Genomic DNA, 25,868 nt, shown 5'->3' on the forward strand with positions numbered 1-25,868 from the left:
ACTAATCGATTATTAAAACGGTTTATATCAGTGGGATAATAAAATATAGGAATTATAGTAATGCATTCACAAGCGTTCGATAAAATAATTCGTTGAATGAAAAACTGTTGATTTCTAAAAAAAGTACAAAAAATAAGAACCTAATTCTGTTGCATTAAATTATTATGAATATTAATAAATATGTAATGTTATGAAAATATTCAGTTTAATATCAAACACATTAGAAATAAGCGGTTATATTTCCACACATATGACTTAAAACGAAAGCTATTTTAAAAGACCATATTAGTATCCATTGCTAAGTAACTAGATTATATATTGATTTGTATTATTAACTTTAATTTAATGAGTATTTAAATTCAATTTTCCTGTAATATAAACTTATAATATTTCTATTGTTTGCAATATATTTTTATTATTATCAGTAGCAACTATGGTAGTTGTATGGGTACTGTTCCTACAATTCTTACTATTATTGTTTATTTTACTTTATTAATTGCATAATTCATTTATCTATTACAAAATACTATGAATAGTATTAAATATTACAACAATATGAATGTGAATTAAGAGTTTTTGTGATTTGGAAATGTTTTATAAGGTTATGTTTCTTGTTTTGTTGGTACGATTAAAATAAACAATGATATTAAAATATTTAATTTAATTTGTTTTTACTTACAGATGTTCCTGCTTGAACGTTTTAATGGATATTAAAGGATCACCTTACTCCTTAAAGAGTATTCTTTACACAATTATATCTTTACGTAGCTGTCAACAGAAAACGTCTGCACACAACTTTATTAGAAAGATATGTGTGAAGAGTTATTTTATCTGGATTGTTTAGCAAATAGTGATAAGAACATCACACATAATTCAATTTGTGAAATTTTTGTTTAATGTTTTAATAAATCATAAGATATCGAATTTAACATTTCAGAAGAATCTCCTAATTTACAAAATAGAATATTTTAACTTTTACACAACGACATATATCTTATCAAATAAAGTAAGTGATACAAATTGAAATTTCTTTAGTATAAAATCTAACTTGCATCAACAACTCAGATTAAAATGTTGTTTATAACTTGGAAGTTATAATCTTGCACCAGGAGCAATTTATGTTTAAATATGAATATACATCTGAAGGGAAAGCCACATTCTTGTAAAGTGTGTGGATATTCGTTTACTCAAAAATCAAATTTAGTGACACATATGAGAACTCACACTGGGGAAAAGCCACATTCTTGTGAAGTGTGTGGATATTCCTTTACTAATAAATCACATTTAGTAAGACATATGAGAACTCACACCGGAGAAAAACCGCATTCTTGTAAAGTGTGTGGATATTCTTTTACTGAAAAATCGAAATTAGTGATACACATGAGAACTCACACTGGGGAAAACCCACATTCTTGTAAAGTATGTGGATATTCGTTTACTCAAAAATCAAATTTAGTGAGGCATATGAGAACTCACACTGGGGAAAAGCCACATTCTTGTAGAGTGTGTGCATATTCTTTTTCTCAAAAATCAACATTAGTTAGACATATGAGAACACACACTGGGGAAAAACCACATTCTTGTGAAGTGTGTGGTTATTCGTCTATTCAAAAATCAACATTAGTTACACATATGAGAACACACACTGGGGAAAAGCCACATTCTTGTGAAGTGTGTGGATATTCGTCTATTCAAAAATCAAAATTAGTGAGACATATGAGAACTCACACTGGGGAAAAGCCACATTCTTGTAAAGTGTGTGGACATTCTTTTACTGAAAAATCAAACGTAGTGAAGCATATGAAAACTCATACTGGGGAAAAGCCACATTCTTGTGAAGTGTGTGGATATTCGTCTATTCAAAAATCAGATTTACTGAGACATATGGGAACTCACACTGTGAAAATAGCAAATAGCAGCCATAAAGGGAACAGCATCTATTCTTAAAAGAGCCCTCAGATATAAATTTAAATCATAGCAGAATCAATTGTTAGCTCCAGGAGGGAGTCCCTTGATCTCTTAATACTTACTGAAGTAAAATAAATAAAAAAAAGGGAAAAACCACATTCTTGTAAAGTGTGTGGATATTCTTTTACTGAAAAATCAAAATTAGTGAGACATATGAAAACTCACACTGGGGAAAAGCCACATTCTTGTAAAGTGTGTGGATATTCGTTTACTGAAAAATCAGATTTACTGAGTCATATGAGAACTCACACTGGGGAAAAGCCACATATTTGTGAAGTGTGTGGATATTTTTTTACTGAAAAATCAACATTGGTGTTGGTATTCTGATATCAAGTTGCAAAGTTCTTCTAGGGGACGGCTACTATACAGCGAGACATGATGGAGTATGCAAGTGCCTCCACTGGATCATCTGTAAAAAATTAAACATCCTGTGTAACAGCAAGTCCTGGGGAACACCAACCTGAAAAAACAGTTGGAAATGATTTATATACCATACATTACGACCATGTAATCCCTACAGCCACCTACCTTGAAAATGCTGCTGTGAAACCTGACATAGTTATATGGAATAAGTCAGAGAGAGTTGCAATCTTGATTGAAGTGAGTGTTCCTAATGATGGCGGTCTTAACAGAGCTGAAAGAGAGAAACAGACCAAATACCAAGATCTCATGTATGATATGAAAAGAAACTGGAACCTAAGGGGATATCGATCATACCAGTTATCATAGGTGCCACAGGACTTATGAAGAAGAACCTGAAGTCCTACCTAACTAATATTCCTGGTGAACCAAGTGCAAAAGAGATTCAGACAATCGCACTTAAGGGAACAGCGAGGATACTAAAAAGAGCTCTCGGTTGGTTTTAATAAAAAAGCGGGGCAATGTTGGCAGCTGGTTTGGCTGCCCCATACCCGACATTACAATCTTCAAAGGAAGAAAAATAAAAATTAAAAAAAAGGGAAAACCACATTCCTGTGAAGTGTGTGGATATTCCTTTACTAATAGATCAAATTTAGTTAGATATATGAGAACTCACACCGGAGATGAGCCTTACAAGTACCTTGCCATTGAGGAAAACGAGAACATACAACATGCCAAGATGAGGGAGAAGATTAGTAAAGAATATGTACGCCGGGTGAGGAAAATATGCAAAACCCAGCTCACCAATAAAAATAAAATTACTGCCATAAACCAGCTTGCTATGCCAGTAATAACATACAGCTTTGGTATCATTGACTGGCCACAAAAATACATCAACCGGCTAGATGTAAAGACACGGAAGCTACTAACGCTTCATAAAATAATATATAGAAATCAGTGTCTACCAAGGCTGTATGTGCCCAGGGGAGAAGGAGGTCTGGGACTCTCAGAGATTAATCATCAACATAGGGCAACTATTGTGAGCACCGGTCAGTATCTGAGAAGCTCCCAGAATGACACCCTCTCAATAGTATATGAACATCAGGAGACAAGAGCCAGCAGAACAACATCAGTCACCCAGCTGACCAAACATTTTGGTAAGAGTTGTCTCTCAGATGAGGACGAAACACCAAACAAGTGTGCCACAGAAATAGCAAGAAAGAGCCGTCAGAAATATACCGAGACCTTTCAACAGATGAACCTTAAATAATGGGAACAACATCAGCGTGCAAAGTATTTTCTGGGGGAACTTTCTCGGGAATACATAGATAAAGAAGGTTCTTTGGACTGGCTCAAAAGAGGATCCCTCCACCACGATCAGGAAAGGGTCATAATCGCGTCCCAAGACCAGGGATTGATGACCAATGCATTCAAGAAGATGGCAGGGATCAGTAATGACAATAAATGCAGATTCTGCCACACAGAATTGGAAAGTATTGGTCATCTGATATCAAGTTGCAAAGTTCTTCTAGGGGACGGCTACTATACAGCGAGACATGATGGAGTATGCAAGTACCTCCACTGGATCATCTGTAAAAAATTAAACATCCAGTGTAGCAGCAAGTCCTGGGAACACCAACCTGAAAAAACAGTTGGTAATGATTTATATACCATACATTACGACCATGTAATCCCTACAGCCACCTACCTTGAAAATGCTGCTGTGAAACCTGACATAGTTATATGGAATAAGTCAGAGAGAGTTGCAACCTTGATTGAAGTGAGTGTTCCTAATGATGGCGGTCTTAACAGAGCTGAAAGAGAGAAACAGACCAAATACCAAGGTCTCATGTATGATATGAAAAGAAACTGGAACCTAAGGGGATATCGATCATACCAGTTATCATAGGTGCCACAGGACTTATGAAGAAGAACCTGAAGTCCTACCTAACTAATATTCCTGGTGAACCAAGTGCAAAAGAGATTCAGACAATTGCACTTAAGGGAACAGCGAGGACACTAAAAAGAGCTCTAGGTTGGTTTCAATAAAAAAGCGGGGCAATGTTGGCAGCTGGTTTGGCTGCCCCATACCCAGCATTACAATCTTCAAAGGAAGAAAAATAAAAAAAAAGAGAAAAACCACATTCTTGTAAAGTGTGTGGATATTCTTGTTCTCAAAAATCAACCTTAGTTAAACATATGAGAACTCACACAAGGGAAAAGCCACATTCTTGTAAAGTGTGTGGATATTCTTGTTCTAAAAAATCAACCTAAGTTAAACATATGAGAACTCACACAAGGGAAAAGCCACATTCTTGTAAAGTGTGTGGATATTCTTGTTCTCAAAAATCAAATTTAGTGAGTCATACTAGAACTCATACTGGGGGGAATTGAATGCGTACTAGACACCAACCTCGGGTTTCAGTCTCTTGGTATAGGGGTCTACCATGAACTCTGGTATGGAGAAACTGTCAATTGTCATTTATGTAAACCTTGATCATATATTAAAATTTAAATGAAAATAAAAAAAATAAAACTAAATCAATAAACTGGCAGGACGTCGTCCAAAATAAAGAAAAATCCCTTTAGCTTTGCTATTTACTGGGTTATATGAGAAAAATAACGGTGCACCTTCTTCTAGTGATGTTTCCACAAGTAACAACACTAAGCTGGACACTCCACCAGACAAGTCAAATTCTAGTCCTGAAATCCGGCAAGATAAAACAAAGACTACTAGGAAAAGACACTATAACCAAGTAAGTGATCTATTGAGGAGACGAAAATTATTTTTCATTGTTTCGCATATTCAAGGTATGAAAAATGGAGGAGGAAGAAACGGTATTTGAGGTTCAATTAAAAACTTATCCCTTGACAAAAGAAAAAACATTACTAAATACAAGTAAGAACATACTTTCAATTATATCTAAAATACATAAATATCTCCAAAAATATGTTAGAGAGTACATTAAGAAAGATTTTAGTGAAGCAACGATTGATTTCACCAAATTTAACACTGCTGAAATTGCCCAAAGCCAGTGGAATAGGGAGAAAGATTGGACAGTGATTTGGTCAATGGAATACGCAAATATAAAATATCAAAAATTCGCAGAAAGTTGTAAGCAAGCTTTGAGAAGGAAAAGTTAACATGTCAGAAGTCTAATTCTTTGAGGAACAATGTCTGTCCTGTTTAGCAAATGTTCCAACTAAAAAAATATCCATGAAATGGCTAAAAACGTCATTTGTCAAATCAGCAATACACTCGAATCTCGTCGATGGGGTTTGCATCTTATAAGAATGTGAAGTTTGCATGAATAAGAATGCAGCGGTAAAGCAATAACGTTATCGAGTATTAATTAGGGAAAAGGAGGACGATAATAAAATTCGAGATTTAAAAAGACGAATGAAAATTGGGAAACCGTCCAACATGGAACAAAAAACTTTATAGTAGACGAAGTCGTATATTATTTGTTTGTTCTTTGGTCGTAATTTTTTGTTGATTATATTAATCTGATTACGGAATAAAAACTCATGACGGTAAATAGCATTTCGGTAAATAACTTAGATGTAAGTTGTCTCCTATTTGCGTCATTATCAGAGCAAATTGATAGCGTTAAATAGTCATTCCATACTGAGAACCGTCATTCGTGTGTGCATGTATATTTCAGAGTGTTTATATATATTATTCGTGTCTATATTGGCGGGGGCATAGAGAACGAAAGAGTGTATATTATAGACAAGTTTATTCTTCATCCGGATGAGATGATGCCAGAAACTCAAGCTTTTATGGCTACATGGTCTCATTTTCCCTCCTTCGCCTCCAACGGACATCAGCTCCCAGTCTGACGGACTCCTCTGGTCGATCTTGCCTGCTCTCTCCTAACCTGTCTTTCAACTGACTCGAACACATCTCAATATATTGGGAATTCCATTTTCCGGCATCAGTGTGGTTTCTTCACGTTTCAAATTACACGTGTGCTTTGAACATGCATTCACATGCCTTTGGTAAACAAAGAAATTCCTAAATTGAATTGTATCGTTTTTAACCTATTTTGTTAATCATTATTTCTAACCTCGTATTGTCCATTCTTTTAACTGACATATTTAATATCCAGTTATTTCTAAAAGAATGAACAATCGCTGCATTCCTAAATTGAATATCCATTATCTGTTTAAACTTTGCTTACTGGGTTCGATTCTATCCTTTTCAAATATCATCTTCAAACATATCTATTTAATTACTGGGGTCTGTCCCCTCCTCATGTAGCAATAGTATTATGGTTCAAACGGAGATAAATAGGAGTGGCACTGAGAAAGAGGGAATCAGATAGACCAGGAGAAAGGGAAGGATCCGGAGAAAGGGAATTGCTAAGGATGGGTAAAGATTATAAATTCTGATTCTATATTATTCTCTATTCTAAGATAGACATTACAGAAATTAACTTGCGGATATCAAATGTTATTTAACTGGTATAAATTTAACAAATGCAACGCGGTTACTATTGATGCTTAATGAATATACGTCAGAGATATCTCCAGAAACAAACAAAGTACGAAAATAACCACCTCCCCTAAAAAACTGGACTTGTTTTATTGTCTGTAAAATATAAAGACTGGTGTGTTTTTAAATTAAAACCCGTTATAGAAATTGTGATGAACACACACACACACACGAGGAAAAAAGATAAAACTGTATAACAGAAAACAGAAAAACAAAGAAAAAGACAGAAAATCATCGATTCAATTGGAAAAAATACTAATGTGATATTTTGTATTATTTTTGAAAATATGGAATGCCTTGTTTTAAATAATTTATTTGTTTTGTTGATGTAAATATTTAAAAATTGGAATGATAAAAAATATAAAATATTTTTTTTTGTAAATGAGGGTTTCGAATGGTGGATATTGAGCCGGGGCGACGCCGGTAAAATCGAAGGTGTATGCACACGCCAGATTTTTTACTGGCCTATAAAAATGACCTGAATTGTAATTATCACCGAAAACAAAGAAAAGCTTACATTTCAGGTTGGGAAGTTAGAATTGCTTAATGCCAAATAAAGAACAATAAAAACTTGTAAAGTGAAAACAGTTGTCTGCTTTGATTTTGAGAACAACAAAAGAATTGTCAGGTATAGATATAATTTTGCAAGCATCTGAAAAGGGCAAACCAGAAAATATTATATATATATATATATATATATATATATATATATATATATATATATGATAAGGGAACATAAGATCATGATATTATTAATATGGGAATAGATACTTAATCGAAGGGGCATTCTCATTCGAAATAAAAAAAAACGAGGGCATGTTAGCATTACGGACCCTCAGTATATTAAAATTAGCTACTTCTCATTTTGGGCAGAGTTCACAAGAGAGTCGCCAACCTGATAGGTTGTGGACTGTCATCTAAGTTTCAGCCTCTGTCCCATCGACGAAATGTTGCATCCCTCTGCCTGTTCTACAAGTATTTTAATGGTGAATGCTCCGACGAACTACAAGACCTTGCACCCCTCGACGTAAATACCTCCAACAGACCAATCAAGCAGATAAATCTCACCCCTACACAGAAGAGATAAGAAGGCCGTCTACTATAATAGTTTCTTCCCCCGGAACTGCTAGACTTTTGAACTCGCTTCCGGGTTTTTGTTTTCCCAACTGTACTGACATGCAGATGTTCAAGTGTAATGTGAACAGATATCTTGCTACTCAGCTCCCTACATAGAAGGATATTCGACACTATAAAACACGAACAAGGAAGCGTTAGACAAAACATCTCATATAAACAACGCTGCACACTTAAGAGCCTCAGCAGTAGCCCTAATCACCGACCACATCTCCTCCTACAACTTACACTGCTTCGGCCTGATTCCCTCAGACATCCGCAAACTCCTACTTATAATAGTAGACAACACATACTTCACCTACCAACGCCAAAAATACAGACAAATTACAATGCTGCCCATAGGTTCCAGCCTCTCAGGAATATTGGCCATCTCATACATGGACAGACTCGAACGCCGAGCCCTCAACACGTGCAACTCTATCATATTCCTCTCGAGATATGTTGATGTTCTGATCCTCACATCATCACGCACCGACGCTGAGAACATCTACGCTATCTTCTCTGATTCTGACCAACACATAGAATTCACCATCGAATACCCCAGCGATGACGGATCCCTATCACTCCTAGACTTCAACCTAAAAATATCAGATGACGGGGCCAGCATTACTAAATTCTACCGAAAACCAGCCAGCCGAAGTATATTTATACACTACAAGTCTGCCCTCCCTACTAAGGTCATCATCAAATATGCTAGGAATGAGATAACCCGCATCCAAAGCAAATGCAGCAAGCCAAAAAACAAGACAGAATGCACAAAACGGTTCCACCAGGTCCTAGAGGCTAACGGATAACCCAGCACTGTCATTAAACACCTTTGGAACACGAGAAAACATGTAAGAGGTTTCTCCACTAATACTTGCTTCCTTAAAATGCCCCATCTCAGCGACAAGATCACAACGGCTATCTGCAGGGCTATCAGAAGAGAGGGTCTCAATATGCAACTAGCCCACTCTAGAAACTTAATAAATAAACAGCAGTATATATTTAAACGAAAAAAAAATTAAAATTAAAATATAGCTAGCTGAAGTAATACAAACCAACTAAAAAAAAATCTACCACTCATGAAAATAAATAAATTAACAACTCCCAAGGAATGTCATCCCTATTCCACTCCCCTTCCCCTCACCTATTTTCCTACCCCCAGCAACACTAACCTAAACACCCAGCTGCCGACCGAGAACACATCACCCCGCACCCCACCTCCCTCCTCTCTCACATCCGACCCCTACAGTAGTCGACCGGACACAGTCCAGTGGCGATTTACGTGAGGCAGAAAAGCAGAGACACCGCACACGTCAGCAGAAAAAATAAATAAATAATAGTAATAATAATAAAGACAACATAACAGAGAACATTAAAAAAAGCTCACGCTAAAACAACAAGTTATAAACAAAAAATAAAGACAAATAAATAAAAATAATAAAATCATAAACATATTAATTACCACACCATACCTTACACAAATCCCTTACTCACATTTGCCCCGAGTCCTACACAATTTCCGCTCCATCATCCAGCATGCTTTGAATCGACCTGTTACGCACACCATTTGAAAAGGGAAAATTTCCGACATTAATAATGGAATACGTCGCAGAGACTAACAAGTAAGACATTTTACCAATACAACTGAAAAAAAAAAAATATATATATATATAATAAAAACAGATATCATAAAACTCTAATACAAAAAAAAACTATCTAAAAATTATTGCGGATCAATAAGTGCACTAGAAGCTTTTTATTATTATTATTATTATTATTATTATTATTATTATTATTATTGGCGTCTGTTATAAAGCAATATTATTTTTTGATCGGTTACATTGAAAACAAACTTGTTATAATATTTAAAACTATTTTAAAAGTTACTTAATTGAATGTATTTAAATTGTAAAAAAAAACCTTACCTTTCATTCCAGGAATTCAATACGAAAAAAATCGGAATTAATTCTTTGTTCGATTTGTTTTTCTTGCTATGATTTCTTTAATAAATTGATACAACTTTTGTTTTGTGTGTCTAATTCATTAAGAAAAAAAATATATGAAAATATAAAAGAATCCAAATTAAAAGATGAAAATCACGATTTAAACGTGAAATTATTTAAAGAGAAAATCAATTGCTAAAGAACAAAGAATTTAGGTTATCGCAACACGGTGTAATCATGATTTCGGTCTTCGTGTAAAAATGTTCGTTCATTAGGTAAGTGTGCCGAATTTGTTTCCATATGAAGTTAAAATTATATTTGCCAATGATTAAAGCTTATTAGGTTAGTTCAGTGTTCGGATTTGTTTTCCTATCAAGTTTGAATGATATTTGTTAAATTTCTTCAGTGAATTTTTTTTGTGTGTCAACTTCATTAAAAAATAAATTATATGAAGATATAAAAAAACTTTTTTTAAATTTCCATTTTCACCCCAAACAAGGTACAGTGCCACTTTGATGTAGGGGCAATATGTTTCAGAGATACTATGTAGGGAGTTGAGCAGCAAAATATCTGTTCACATTACACTTAAACTTCTGCAGGTCAGTACAGTTGGGAAAGCAAAAACCCGGAAGGGAGTTCAAAAGTCTAGCAGTTCCGGGGGAAGAAACTATTATAGTAGACGGCCTTCTTATCTCTTCTGTGTAGGGGTGAGATTTATCTGCTTGATTGATCTGTTGGAGGTATTTACGTCGAGGGGTGCAAGGTCTTGTAGTTCGTCGGAGCATTCGGCATTAAAATACTTGTAGAACAGGCAAGGGGATGCAACATGTCGTTGATGGGACAGAGGCTGAAGCTTAGATGACAGTTCACAACCTATCAGGTTGGCGACTCTCTTGTGAACTTTGCCCAGGAGCGAGAGCCTAAAAAATATATATATGTACTTATTGATTTGTAAATCGCCACTTGTTCTCGTCTCCTCTTACCAACAACGACTATAATTCATTTCTCGCATCGTGACAGCCTTCGAAACCTCTATTACATACCTATCCCACACAATGCTCAAGCAAACTACATATCAAACATAATAATGTTTACCATAAAAAATAGTTTAATTTTAAGTTGCTCGAATTGTTAGTCAATTAAGTAGAAAAAATAATTTGATGTTTTTTACACTTACCTAAATATCTCCTCAAAAAAATCTAAAAATATATTATTGTAGAATATTTGATATATATATATATATATATATATATATATATATGTGTGTGTGTGTGTTTTTACTATAAACACAATAATTTCATTCAAAGTTAGTCGAATTATAAACAAACTGAACACAAAAAATAAATGAATTTGTTTTAACATGTTTAAAAGCTTTTTTCTGTTTACACTTATCTATTATGTGGCTTAAAAATTCAATTAGCTTGTTTATAGTTCATCCAATATTGTATATTTTAGAGTGCTGATCACTTTCTTTTATAAAATTTACATCAACTGAGCATTCTTGTATCTGTCACAACCAATTAGCAGAAACTTAATGTAAAAAAATGGTAAATCTGAATAAATAAAAATCGATTTTATTACGTTTAAAAAAAGCCACAATTTATTCACAAAATAAATAATTGATAAAAAATGACAAACATTTTAGAGTGGAGTATCATTTAACCTGTAAAATGTTTTTTACTTGTGATGGGGGTATGAGACGAATGGATTCGCCAATCATTTTTTTAACCAACGGCTGTGCTAAACAACCAATCAAAACGTCGCAAAATTATTATAAAAATTGTCGAATTTTGGATTCAATCAGTTTGCTGTTAACCACGCCACAGACCGCATTTGATTCTTGACCGCCATCTTGGTTACTGATCTGAACAACGCCGCCATCTTTGTTCAACACAATGTCTTAAAACTTAACAGGTTATGGGCCCAGCCATCATCTTTTCTTTGACGGATCGGAATCTAAAATCGAATTGTGGCAGTTAAAATTTCCGGGATATCTAAGGATTCGAAAACTACACAAAGTGATACAATCTCAAACGAGCCGAATTTCTCGAAAAGAACGTGACTGTTTTTGCAGAACTGATTCAATGTTTAGACGATAGTAGTCTTTCTCTGATTATAAGAGACGCCTTGGTTGATGGACGAAAAGCATAGAACATATTAAGAGAACATTATTTATCAAAAGGGAAAATGAAAATTATATCCTTATATACCGAACTAACGTCTCTGAAACGTAACGAGGATGAAACGATCACCGACTACGTCATAAGGGCAGAAACAATCGCCAATGCCTTAAAACTCTCAGGTGGAATAATAAGCGATAGCTTCTTGATATCGATGACCCTCAAGGGACTTCCAGCCGATTTTAAACCATTTACAACTGTTATAACTCAGAAAGACAAACCCATAAATTTCAGCAAATTTAAAGTGGCATTGCGCAGTTACGAAGAGACTAATTGTATGCTCGTGGACAATAATAACTCCAGCAATATTATGAAGTTCAAAAATGCTTCTCGAAAGCAGACACCACCAAATTACGCAACTCACCGCAACGTATTCTCCAAAAGTAATTTTCCCAAGAAAAAGAAAATTATCTGGTATAATTGTGGACGACCCAACCACAAAAATCTCCAATGCCAATATAAACGCTCTAAAATGGACTCGGTAAAAAACGTTGAAAACTTTGAGGAAGAACATACATTTCTATTCACATGTAACTTTGACACAAACGGAAAAAATCTCCTTGTAGACTGTGGTGCTACAGCGCACGTTATCACCAAGGAATCTGATTTTATTAATTTTGATTCAAACTTTAATCCTCAAAGTCATTTTGCCGAACTTGCCGACGGCAGTGAAATAAATGATATAGTCTTGAAAAGAGGCGATGCTAAAATATTCCTAAAAAATAATAAAGGCGAAATCTGTAACTAAAAAATGCTCTTTCTTAAGCAAGACATATTTTCCGTGCAGTCTGCAATTAAACAAGGCGCGAATATACAATTTGGCCAAAATAAATCAAAATTGGCATACCCCAATGGAACTGTATTTGACATTAAAGAAAATGGCCGACTATATAATTTAAAATGTATGGTTCCCGCAAAAACTGCCTGTCACGACTTGGAAACCTGGCATAAAATTTTAGGACAGTGCAATACATCTGATATTAAAAAATAACCAAATGTAGTCGAAGGCATGAAAATAATACCTTCAGACGATCTCTCAAATTGTGATGTGTGTGCACAGGGGAAAATGACAAAAGATATAAGCTGAACGCCAGACAAAAAAACTACGAAACTTCTCTTACTTGTGCATTGTGACTTAGCAGGTCCGATCAATCCGATGGGGAGAAACAATCTAAGGTACGTTTTAAACCTTATTGATGATTTTTCCGGTTTAATTATAGTTTATTTTCTAAAAAACAAATCCGACACTATCCTCGCCACTAAGAAATATTTAGCTGATGTTGCCCCGTACGGTTCAGTAAAATGTATTCGCTCAGACAATGGGACTGAATTTACTAGTAAAGACTTAAAACTTCTATTAATTAACCACCGTATTAAACACGAGAAATCTGCGCTGTATTCCCCTTTCCAAAATGGCATGGCGAACCCTTTTGGAGATGACAAAATGTCTATTTATCGAATCGAAATTAGTGCATACTTTATCGACATACGCTTTAATAGCAGCAGCATATATAAGAAATAGATCGTTCAATAGAATATTAGGCAAACCACTGTGTGAAGCGTTTTGCGGTGTAAAACCCAAAATCAACCGAATGCATATATTTGGTTCAGATTGTTTTGCATTTATAGAAAATACCAGTAAACTAAATACTAAAACCGAAAAAGTTATTTTCGTAGGTTACGATAAAAAGAGTCCAGCATATTTAATCTACTTTCCAGCCTAAAATGCCATAAAAGGGTTAGATGTGTAAAATTCAATGATACATTAAATTTTAAAAATGGCGATTCAGTGGATGAACAACATGAAAGATACAAGACTACGCAGTGGATGACTGTTACTCGTTGAAAAACGCACCGGAAAGTTATAATAAGGCGATTAATTCAGAAAATCATCAAGAATGGGAACAAGCTATGATGTCCGAATTGAAAACTTTATCTGAAAATAACACCTACGAAATAGTGGCAAAACCAACTGATTAAAATATTATTTCTTCATGCTGAGTTTTTTCCAAAAACTTAACAGCTTCTGACAGTGACACTTTTAAAGCAAGATTTGTTGCAAAAGGTTTTTCACAAATTTCTGGAGTGGAATATTTTGCAACATTTTCACCAACGACAAATTTAACGACAATTAGAATTTTATTACAACTTGTCGCTCAATACAATTTAAAAATACATCAAATGGATGTAAAAAATTGTTATTATAATGCTCCGATTACTATGAAATCGATATTCACCCTTCAGAGGGATTTAAAATGAAAAATAAAAATTTCGTGTAGAAACAGAAAAAATCGTTATATGGACTAAGACAAAGTGCTCATAATTGGAATTTACTCATGCAATGTCCCGTAAACTCGTGCATATGTAGAAAATATGTAGGTAATAAACTATTGATTTTGGTTTTTTGGGTTGACGATATATTACTCGCCTCAAACTGTGACAATACTTTAAAAGATGTTAAAAATAAATAAATAAAAAATTTAAAATGGTCGATCTTGGAAGACTGTCGTGGTTCCTCGGTATAAAATTTACCTGTGAAAATGAAACGATAACCATGAATCAATCACGATACATTGAAAAAATTCTGCTCAAGTTCGAAATGCAAGATTGCAAACCGCGGACAACTCCCATTGAAATCGACGTAAATAAAAATATAGAGACTGAAACAAAATAATTGGTCTCATACTCCCCCATCAGGAGTCAAAAACATTTCACACATTGTTCCTCAGAAAATTAAATTTCTGACGTAGTAAGATTTCTTTCTCAATCTACTTCTTATTTGGGCAGTGGTGCTTAAAAATCTTTTGCCATTGCTTATAACTTCTGTTAATTTTTGATATTTTATTTTTACATATTCCATTGACCAAATCAATGTCCATTTTTCTTCCTATTCCACTGTGTTTGGGCAAATTCAGCAGTGTTAGATTTGGTGAAATCAATCGTCACTTCACTAAGAGCTTTCTTCTCAATTGACTCTCTAACATCTTTTGGGAGATATTGATGTACTTCAGATACAATTGAAAGTTCTTAGTTGTAGTTAGCGATGGTTTTTCTTTTATCAAGGGTGAAGATTTTATTTGAGCCTCAAATACTGTTTTTTATTCCTCCCCTATTTCTCATTCCTGGAGTATGCGAAACAGTGAAGAATATTTTTTCTCCTCAAGAGACCACTTTACTTGGTTATAGTGTCTTTTCTTAGTGGTTCTTGTTTGGTCTTGCCGGATTCCAGGACTAGAATTTGATTGGTCTGGTGAAGTGTCCAGCTTAGTGTTGTTACTTATAGCAACATCACTAGAGGGTGCACCGTTATTTTCTTCACATGACCATACTGAATGTACGTTTGTATCCTGGGCGACATCCTGCTAGCTTTTTGATTTAGTTTTATTTTTCATTTTCATTTAAATTCGAATATTTGTTCAGGATTTACTTTAAATTGAAAATTGAAAATGTCCTCATACCAGAGTCCAGTGTAAATCCCTTATACAGAGAGACTGAAGACACCCGAGGTTGGTGTCTCGTAGGCATTCAATTTTCCCCCGAGTGTGCGTTTTCATGTGTCACTAATGTCGAATTTTGAGAATAAGAATATCCACACACTTCACAAGAATATGTCTTTTTCCTTTTTGGTTTTATTTTCCTTCAGTCGAAGTTCTCAGAAATCAAGAGGCCATAACCTGGGGCTAACACTTGAAGTCTATATGAGATATATAGATATGCGAATGTTCCATTAAAGTTCTTTATCTCTCAAACACTGAGTTAGTAAAGAAATTGAGAACATAGTTTTATTCTCCCCAATTAACCATTTTTATAAGTTGTATATTTCATTTGGTCTCTTGGTTATGCAGTATATCTTTTATTTTGGTCTCTTGGTTATACTGGATTCCATGACAAGAATTTATCAAGTCTGGTGAGTGTGAGTTCTCATATGTCTCACCGTTATTTTCCTCATATGACCATATTGAAGGATCTGTTTATCCCGGGCGACATTCTGCCAGTTGCTTGATTTAGTTTTATTTTTCATTTTCATTTAAATTCGAATATTTGTTCAGAGTTTACTTTAAATTGAAAATTGAAAGTATCCTCATACCAGAGTCCAATATTAATTCGTGAGTTCTCATATGTATCACTAATGTCGAATTTTCAGAACAAGAATATACACACATTTCACATCAAAACAAGAATATCAACACACTTCGCAAGAATATGACTTTTCCCTTTTTTATTTTATTTTACTTCAGTCGAAGTTCTCAGAAATCAACAGGCCCACGACCTGGGGCCAACACTTGAACTCTATATGAGATACTTAGATATTCGAATGTTCCATTAAACTTCTCTCAAAGTTAGTAAAGTTAGTTAAGGAATTGTGAACATAATTTTCTTCTCCCCAATTTACCATTTTCATACATTGTATTATATCTTTGATTTTGGTCTCTTGATTATACTGGATTCCATGACAAGAATTTATCAAGTCTGGTGAGTGTGAGTTCTCATATGTCAAACTAATGTTAATTTTTTAGTAAAATACTTCACACGAATATGGCTTTTCCCCAGTGTGAGTTTTCATATGCTCCACTAACTTTGATTTTTGAGAAAAAGAATATCCGCACACTTCACATGAATATGCCTTTTCGCCAGTGTGAGTTCTCATATGTCTCACTAATATTGATTTTTGAGAAAAAGAATGTCCGCATACTTCACAAGAATATGGCTTTTCCCCAGTGTGAGTTCTCATATGTTTCACTAAGTTTGATTTGACAGAACAAGAATATGCACACATTCTACAAGAATGTGGCTTTTCCCCAGTGTGAGTTCTCATATGGTTCGCTAATTGTGATTTTTGAGAAAAAGAATATCCACACACTTCACAAGAATGTGGCTTTTCCCCAGTGTGAGTTCTCATATGTGTGACTAAAAGTGATTTTAGAGAAAAAGAATATCCACACACTTCACAAGAGTGTGGCTTTTCCCCAGTGTGAGTTCTCATATGTCTCACTAATGTTGATTTTTGATGACAAGAATATCCACACACTTTACAAGAATGTGGCATTTCCCCAGTGTGAGTTCTCATATGTCTCACTAAAAGTGATTTTCGATAAAATGAATATCCACACACTTCACAAGAATGTGGCTTTTCCCTAGTGTGAGATCTCATATGTCTCAGTAAATTTGATTTATCAGAACAAGAATATCCACACACGCCACAAGAATATGGTTTTTCTCCAGTATGAATTCTCATATGCCTCACTAAATATGATTTTCGAGAACAAGAAAATCCACACACTTCACAAGCATGTGACTTATCTCTAGTGTGAGTTCTCATATTGCTTACTAATGTCTATTTATAAAAACAAGAATGTAGGTTTTTTCACCAGCTTGTGTATCTATCTTTATTGCAAAAGTTTTCTTCCACACACACGTCTTTTTTTATTTTAATTTTTTTTATAATTCAAGCTGAGGCACTATACAGATGCCAAACACCTATAACTATTACATATATTTACACCGAGATATTTCTTTTTAAATTATATATTGTCTTTGAAATAGTAATTTTAAACATTACTTGTCTGTAATTTGTGATTCGATTTCTTATTACCTTTTGATTTATTTGAACATTAAATATCTTTTTCACAAACATTTATGTTACCTTCATGCCGTGGTTTGTTTTCACCATTTCGTTGTTTTCAAAAATTCCTTAAAAAGTAATGTCCAGTATAATAATTTTCTCACAGATGTTACTGTAGTGTTGCAAATAAAGTAATAGATGTTTACACCTTAATGTTTATGGGTCATGATACTTCATTCACATTGAATAATAGGGTTCAATCCGGATCATCTGGAAAATATAAATAAATTCAATATTTTTAGTATTTGCATTCAGATATGTGTTTGTTTATTGTTGTCAGTATTATTAAATTGAACTCAATACATGTAGATTAATTTAATCTTAATGATTAATATAACATGACAAATATGACCGGATATTTTCAAATTTGGCACAGAGTTAATCGCTTTTTTACGCTATAATAGTCTAATTGACATTGTATCTAGCGTTTTGTTGTATTTCATCTTAGTGAGAATACATACACACACACACACACATATATATATATATTAATGATACAATAAGTGTAAATTACAATAAGTCCATGAAAATGTGCCTTGTCCAAGAACATAATTGATATATGAATATGCAAAAGTATAAAAAATATATTGAAACATTTCCTTAATCTGTGTTTGTTTTATACTTCCCCACTTGTGAAAATTTTTATTTTTTTTATTTTTGTGTTATTTTTTCGTATATATTTGTAAATTTTTAGTTCATCTTAGGTTTGTTCGAGTATATAAAGCCGTTTATTCATCTGAATATAAATATATGACAGTAATTTTTTTGACATTCTATAAATTATAATTTTAATTTTTTTTTTACTAATTCTCACCTGAAAAAAAGCACTTGGACGTAAGGGGATTAGTGATTGAGAACACACGGATAATAAAGATGTTGATTTACATTACATTTATACTTCTGTCTATCAGTACAGTTAGTGAAACAGGCAGCATGAAGACTAGCTGTTCTAAGGAAGAAGCTATTAAAGTAGGAAGCTTTCTGGCATTCAAGAACCTCAACAGTGAAAGGATGTGATTTTGTTGTGAAGCGGATTTGTTGTGGATATGAACGTCGAAAGGGCACACATGTAATGAGTTCATCAGAGCACATTCCATTAAACATGCTTATAAAACAGGCACTAGGCTGCAACATTGCAAGAATGTAAAAGTACAGGATTCTCTTTGGTGTGAGTAGTTTTCGAGCATGATAGAAGGAGCCATCTTCCTTGTGGCAACCTTCACAATGTGCTCAATGTATTTGTTCAAATTTTCCTTAAAAGGCTATGGAACCCCATCCAGAAAGAGAAGGTGTCACGGTTTTGCTCATCTGGAGATGAGCATTGGAGGTTCAGAGGGTGTTTATCTGATGCGCAAGAGATACTACACCTGAACATGATAGAAGGAGCCATCTTCCTTGTGGCAACCTTCACAATGTGCTCAATGTATTTGTTCCAGTTTTCCTTAAAAGGCTATGGAACCCCATCCAGAAAGAGAAGGTGTCACGGTTTTGCTCACCTGGAAATGAGCATTGGAGGTTCAGAGGATGTTTATCTGATGCGCAAAAGATACTAGACCTAAACATAGTAGGAGCCATCTTCCTTGTGGCAACCTTCACAATGTGCTCAATGTATTTGTTCCAGTTTTCCTTAAAAGGCTATGGAACCCCATCCAGAAAGAGAAGGTGTCACGGTTTTGCTCACCTGGAAATGAGCATTGGAGGTTCAGAGGATGTTTATCTGATGCGCAAGAGATACTAGACCTAAACATAGTAGGAGCCATCTTCCTTGTGGCAACCTTCACAATGTGCTCAATGTATTTGTTCCAGTTTTCCTTAAAAGGCTATGGAACCCCATCCAGAAAGAGAAGGTGTCGCGGTTTTGCTCACCTGGAAATGAGCATTGGATGTTCAGAGGGTGTTTATCTGATGCGCAAGAGATACTACACCTAAACATGATAGAAGGAGCCATCTTACTTGTGGCAACCTTCACAATGTGCTCAATGCATTTGTTCCAGTTTTCCTTAAAAGGCTATGGAACCCCATCCAGAAAGAGAAGGTGTCGTGGTTTTGCTCACCTGGAAATGAGCATTGGAGGTTCAGAGGATGTTTATCTGATGCGCAAGAGATACTAGACCTAAACATGATAGTAGGAGCCATCTTCCTTGTGGCAACCTTCACAATGTGCTCAATGTATTTGTTCCAGTTTTCCTTAAAAGGCTATGGAACCCCATCCAGAAAGAGAAGGTGTCACGGTTTTGCTCACCTGGAAATGAGCATTGGAGGTTCAGAGGATGTTTATCTGATGCGCAAGAGATACTAGACCTAAACATAGTAGGAGCCATCTTCCTTGTGGCAACCTTCACAATGTGCTCAATGTATTTGTTCCAGTTTTCCTTAAAAGGCTATGGAACCCCATCCAGAAAGAGAAGGTGTCACGGTTTTGCTCACCTGGAAATGAGCATTGGAGGTTCAGAGGATGTTTATCTGATGCGCAAGAGATACTAGACCTAAACATAGTAGGAGCCATCTTCCTTGTGGCAACCTTCACAATGTGCTCAATGTATTTGTTCCAGTTTTCCTTAAAAGGCTATGGAACCCCATCCAGAAAGAGAAGGTGTCGCGGTTTTGCTCACCTGGAAATGAGCATTGGATGTTCAGAGGGTGTTTATCTGATGCGCAAGAGATACTACACCTAAACATGATAGAAGGAGCCATCTTACTTGTGGCAACCTTCACAATGTGCTCAATGCATTTGTTCCAGTTTTCCTTAAAAGGCTATGGAACCCCATCCAGAAAGAGAAGGTGTCGTGGTTTTGCTCACCTGGAAATGAGCATTGGAGGTTCAGAGGATGTTTATCTGATGCGCAAGAGATACTAGACCTAAACATGATAGTAGGAGCCATCTTCCTTGTGGCAACCTTCACAATGTGCTCAATGTATTTGTTCCAGTTTTCCTTAAAAGGCTATGGAACCCCATCCAGAAAGAGAAGGTGTCGCGGTTTTGCTCACCTGGAAATGAGCATTGGAAGTTCAGAGGGTGTTTATCTGATGTGCAAGAGATACTACACCTAAACATGATAGAAGGAGCCATCTTCCTTGTGGCAACCTTCACAATGTGCTCAATGTATATGTTCACGTTCATATTTCTTGTACATATTAAGCCAAGAAGTTTTAAGGAATAATTCTCAGGAAGGTAGTTATTTATACTGTTTTATTGTTTGTCTCATCTATTTGTCAATTTTCTTAACTGTATTAGTCTTAGGTTTCTTTGATGAAATATATTCGTTCATTCACTTGAATATACATTATTTGTAACTGCATACTTTTATCTTATCAGTTGTGTTTTTTTAATTATCAAATAATTTGAGAATATTACAAAACGTATTGAAAAGTGTATTTTTCAATTTTATAGAATTTGCTCTTATGAATTTATAGTAATTGTACCCCTCTATGTACATACTTCCTAATAACCCAACAAGCAGCAAAAGCACACACCTTCCTTGTTGATGTCTAAATTTTCCGGAAATCCTTTTACACAAATAGCTACATCCCTCGCTCAAAAACGATTTTAAATTCCTTTCCTATTTCTGGCTTCTCTGGTTAAAACGAAGCAATTTAAATGACATCTCTCTACTCCCATATTTCTTAGTAGATTGTAATAATTAATTCATTAGATCATTGCGTTTTTAGAATTCACTTTGAAGGTATGATTCAAAGTGTCGTTACAATATTTTGTTTGTGTCCCATCAATACTTGTTTAAGTATTGTCTCAAGATTTTTTTTTCTATTTTGTACATGCCACTATTCTGTGTGTTGTTTATAAGACTTCAAACATATGAAATTATTGTTTCCCCTTCACATAATAATAATAATACAGTATGTAGTGTGCATTGGATAAGACAGGGTTACATAACAATTTTTGTCTATGCCACTATTTTGTGTGTTGTTTATAAGATTTGAAATGTATTAAATTATTGTGTCTCCTTCACGTAATAATAATATTACCTTATGTAATGTGTATTGATTAAGACAGGTTTACATAACAAATTTGAATATGCCACTATGTGTGTGATTTATAAGACTGCGAATGTATAAAATTATTTGATTCGAAGTAGAGCACAAATTATTCAGGATAGACACCAGTGCTTTGGGTAGAGGTGGGACCTGGTGTCGCAACGATATTGCAAGACAGTTTCAGCAACACTCTCAAAATTCAACAAACACTGAATACCCATATTGTAATTTATTATCCTCTTACAGAACACTTAATCACTCATTAAATTAAGATTATGTGACTGAGAATTGTATGCGTTTCACATATCATGTCTTCAGGAAATGTTGAAATATGTTGCAATCAAATTTGTGACACCAGCTAAACGGACATTTTAATAGTTACTTTTTAAAGAACAGTTAAAACGTTTTAGTAAATTTAAGACAATTGTAATTCTGATATATTTTTGCGAATGAAATAATTTTCTGTTTGTAATTTTACACATCTATGTTAGATCTTTGTTATTTCCATTCATATATTCCTGTATATCTGCTTCTGTTTATAATTTGTTTTGTGAGCATCAAGTAACCGTTAATCTATGAACCCCAAACAAAAAATTATATCAATTTAAAAGCTTTTTAAACTTGTAAATAGTTTATTCCTATTCTATAAAAATACTCTAAATCCTACACGAAGATTGGTATATCGTTGTCAATTGTTTTCAATCCTTTTATCACAGCATAAAGACGTTTTTTGTATTTTCCAAAAAATATTTGAAGCATTTTCATTAATTAAAATGTTAGTTTACAACTGATAATAAATAACGTTAATTTTGAAACGCTCAAGTTTATAGAACTTGCATTTATTAGTTGAACACAAAAATACGTTTAACGTCTTATTTGTGTTGTATGCAATTATTCAAAAATTTGGGAGAGAGGGAGAAAATGATAGACGACATTGTAGAACATAGATTATTGATGTGTTTATTGCAAAGTTAATTAAAACAATTAAAATGGACTTTTATCAAACATAACTCAATCCCTACACAAACTAACATCGTGATGTTATATTTTATAATATTTATATACTTTTAACACCACTGGCTAAACTCATGGGAGCAGCTCTGCATAGCTAGTACATATCCTCTCGCTCATCAAGACTCCTACAGTGCCTCCATGTTAGCCACACACGGTAACTGTGTTCCTTGCGGCCCCAGGCTAAACCTGTAGGATATCTCATAGTAGGGGACCCGTGAGATAGTGTGTTATGGCCCACCGATGTATGGGCATGCCATGGCACACTACCAACCCCTACTACCAACTCCATCCAGAAAGAAAAGGCGTAGTAGCGGACACGATAGGGTGGCTGTCTAGCTCACTGAGATTATTTTCGACCAGAAGCTGTGGCCTCCTCTGCTGCCATTCGTTGCGGTTTTGCTCACCTGAAAATGAGCATTGGAGGTTCAGAGGATGTTTTTTGGATGCGCAAGAGATACTACACCTAAACTGTGCGAACAAATTAGGAGCCAATGTGCAAAGTTGTGTACCGATGATGATGATGCTTTTAAGATTTAAATGAATATATTGACATATATAGAGATAAGTTACTTGACGAAGTAATTTCAAACTGAAACTTTTTAGAATTAAAATCATTTTTTAAATGTAATGCAATCCTGATAATGTTATATATTTTTAATACGTATTTTATTGGATTCAAATCTAAACGTTAGTGTAACAACTGCTGATTAAAATAGTTAATCATTAATAAGATACTTCTAATACATTGTTATTTACTTAATAAACAATTTACATTCACACCAAATAAAGAGCATTGAGACATAATTGGATGCTATGTGAGAGAGAGGCATACAAATGAAGGCACCGTAAGTAATTAAACTAAATGTAAAAAATTGTTTCCCACTTTTTTTACGATCACCAATGTAAACAGGTTTTTATGTGAAACACTTAACGTGCATGCGGCTAGATAAACAGTTTAAATTAAATTTAATAGATAAACCGTTTGGTTTTTTCATCTTAAAATTTTATCTTTTTGGCTTTCCTTTGTTTTTTTAAGGAGGGATAACAGCCTGTGTGTTGTTTGGAGAGAGTGCATGTATTAATAATACATTCTATGTTTTGTGGTTTTAAATAAAAAACACATGCCATCATAAATAATAAAATTTCAATTTAAATTCTATTTTTTATTGTTTTAAATAAACACCTCCCTTCATAGGTAATACAATTTCAATTTAAATTCTATTTTTGTGGTTTTAAATAAAAAAAAACACCCCCCTCATTAATAATAAAATTTCAATTTAAATTCTACTTTTTGTGGTTTTAAATATAAAAAACACCCCGCTCATTAATAATAAATTTTAAATAAATTCTATTTTTTCTGTTTTCAATAAAAAAAAAAAACAGCGCCTCTCATTAGTAATAATGTTATCATTTAGAAAGCTATTCTTACCACGAAAAAGGAGGTCCTTGCTTATTAATTTATACTTTCACCCAACAAATAAATATACGGACATTTTCTGTGTGATGACTTATTTATTTTTTTTAATAGTACTTTACGTTACGTTAGAAGAAAAAATGGTTGATACAAAAATGATCATCTCGGAAGTCCCGATAATCGTCCAAAAAATTGCAAAAACAAAAAATACTTATAGAAAACAATAAGAATCAGGATGACAGTTTTTGCAAAATGTTATGTCAAACGATTTTTACAATATTTTTTTTTTTTTTTGCTTTTTTTTTTCAAATTATGAAGTGAAAGTACAGAATAGTTAACATCATATGTCATCTAATCCCCATCTAAAAAACGTAAGGAACCAAAAACTAATATGAATCCCCCGTCTCCTCCCCTGCAACAAAAATTTGAAACTGCGAACGATTACAAGTACCATTGACTGGTAACTGGTCATAAAGTGAGTGTTAATTTTACATTAAATAAAATAGGAAAGTGATCCCCACTCTAAAATCTGAAATAAGTATTATTAATTTATAATTCCTTTAGTGGATATTGTTAAGGCTGTATAAACGTAATAGTAAAAAATAAACTCATTTTTTTTAAAGGGTTAAACTATGCTGGGTTAGATTGTAAAGACTTACGAATATTGTTTTCTATATTAAGTAAGTGTTAATTGATGATAATTGATCATTTTGTGTGAACTTTATAAAAGACAATGACGCATCTTTTAAAATATTACATATTGGATGAAACATAAAAATTAAAACGGAATTCTCCAATGATATAATATATTTCTTTAAATCTTAAAACAATGAAATATAAAAAAAAAAAAGTTTTCGTGATCAGATGTATTAACAAAAAGCTTAATTCAATCAACTTCAAATTAAATTATTTTCTCAGAAATCACACAAGTTTTACAAAAATAATCATATTTTTAAGAAAAATCTAAATATCACATTGAATAAAATATTTTAAAGATATTTTTTTAAAATCATACTATTATTATCATATTTTATTGGATTGCAAAAACAAAAATAAATGAACTTATTTTGATGGTTAAGATTATATCAAAAGTTATAGATTGGATTTTTTAGTGAAAAAAAAAAAGAAAAAAAGATACAAACTTACGTATATTTCCAGGATTTCAATACGAAAAAAAAAAACATCGGGATGAATTCGTTTTTCTTTTGTGTTCAAAACACAAAAATTGTTTTTTTTTTTTTTTAAGATTTCTTTAGTAAATTGAAACAAATTTTGTTTTGTGTTTTCAATTCAAGATTTTCAAGAGATAAAATATATGAAAATATAAAAGAATCAAAATTAAAAGAGGAAAAACATAATTTAAACGTGAAATTATTTAAATAGAAAATCAACTGCTAAAGAACAAAGAACTTAAGGTCATCGTAATAACACGGTGTCATCATTATTTCGTTCCTCGTGTAAAAAATGTCCGTTTATTAGTTACATGTGTCGAATTGTTTCCATATCAAATTTAGATTGTATTTGTCAATGTTTGGGAATTTCTTTATAAAATGTCTTTTCGTTTTTTTTTTTTGTTTTTTTTTTGTATGTCTCATTTATTAAAATAAAAAAAAAATAAGATACATGAAGATTTAAAAATCAGGTTTATTTTATTTTATTTTTATTTATTTATTTTTGGAAGACTGAACATTTCATTAATAATTGAATTAGTCAAACTACTGTTAACATCCAAGATGAGAAATGTAGTCAAAATAAT

At 33.6% G+C, this 25,868-nt stretch overlaps 1 protein-coding gene across 1 annotated transcript in view; it reads right to left on the reverse strand.

Annotated features, from left to right (window-relative positions):
• Positions 1 to 25,546, reverse strand: part of LOC145270340 (uncharacterized) — a 72,962-nt gene extending 47,416 nt beyond the window's left edge. The window contains exons 1-3 of the mRNA XM_080125988.1: positions 25,259 to 25,546; positions 16,597 to 17,901; positions 11,375 to 11,418 (exon numbers count right to left, since the gene is read on the reverse strand). Of these exons, the coding sequence (XP_079982114.1) occupies positions 11,375 to 11,418; positions 16,597 to 17,388 (836 nt within the window). The 5' untranslated portion in view covers positions 17,389 to 17,901; positions 25,259 to 25,546. The remainder of the gene's footprint in view (positions 1 to 11,374; positions 11,419 to 16,596; positions 17,902 to 25,258) is intronic.
• Positions 25,547 to 25,868: the final 322 nt, after the last annotated feature.

The sequence above is a fragment of the Euprymna scolopes genome, chromosome 46 (assembly GCF_053919585.1).
Source record: "Euprymna scolopes isolate OS-2025 chromosome 46, ASM5391958v1, whole genome shotgun sequence".
NCBI lineage: Eukaryota > Metazoa > Mollusca > Cephalopoda > Sepiida > Sepiolidae > Euprymna > Euprymna scolopes.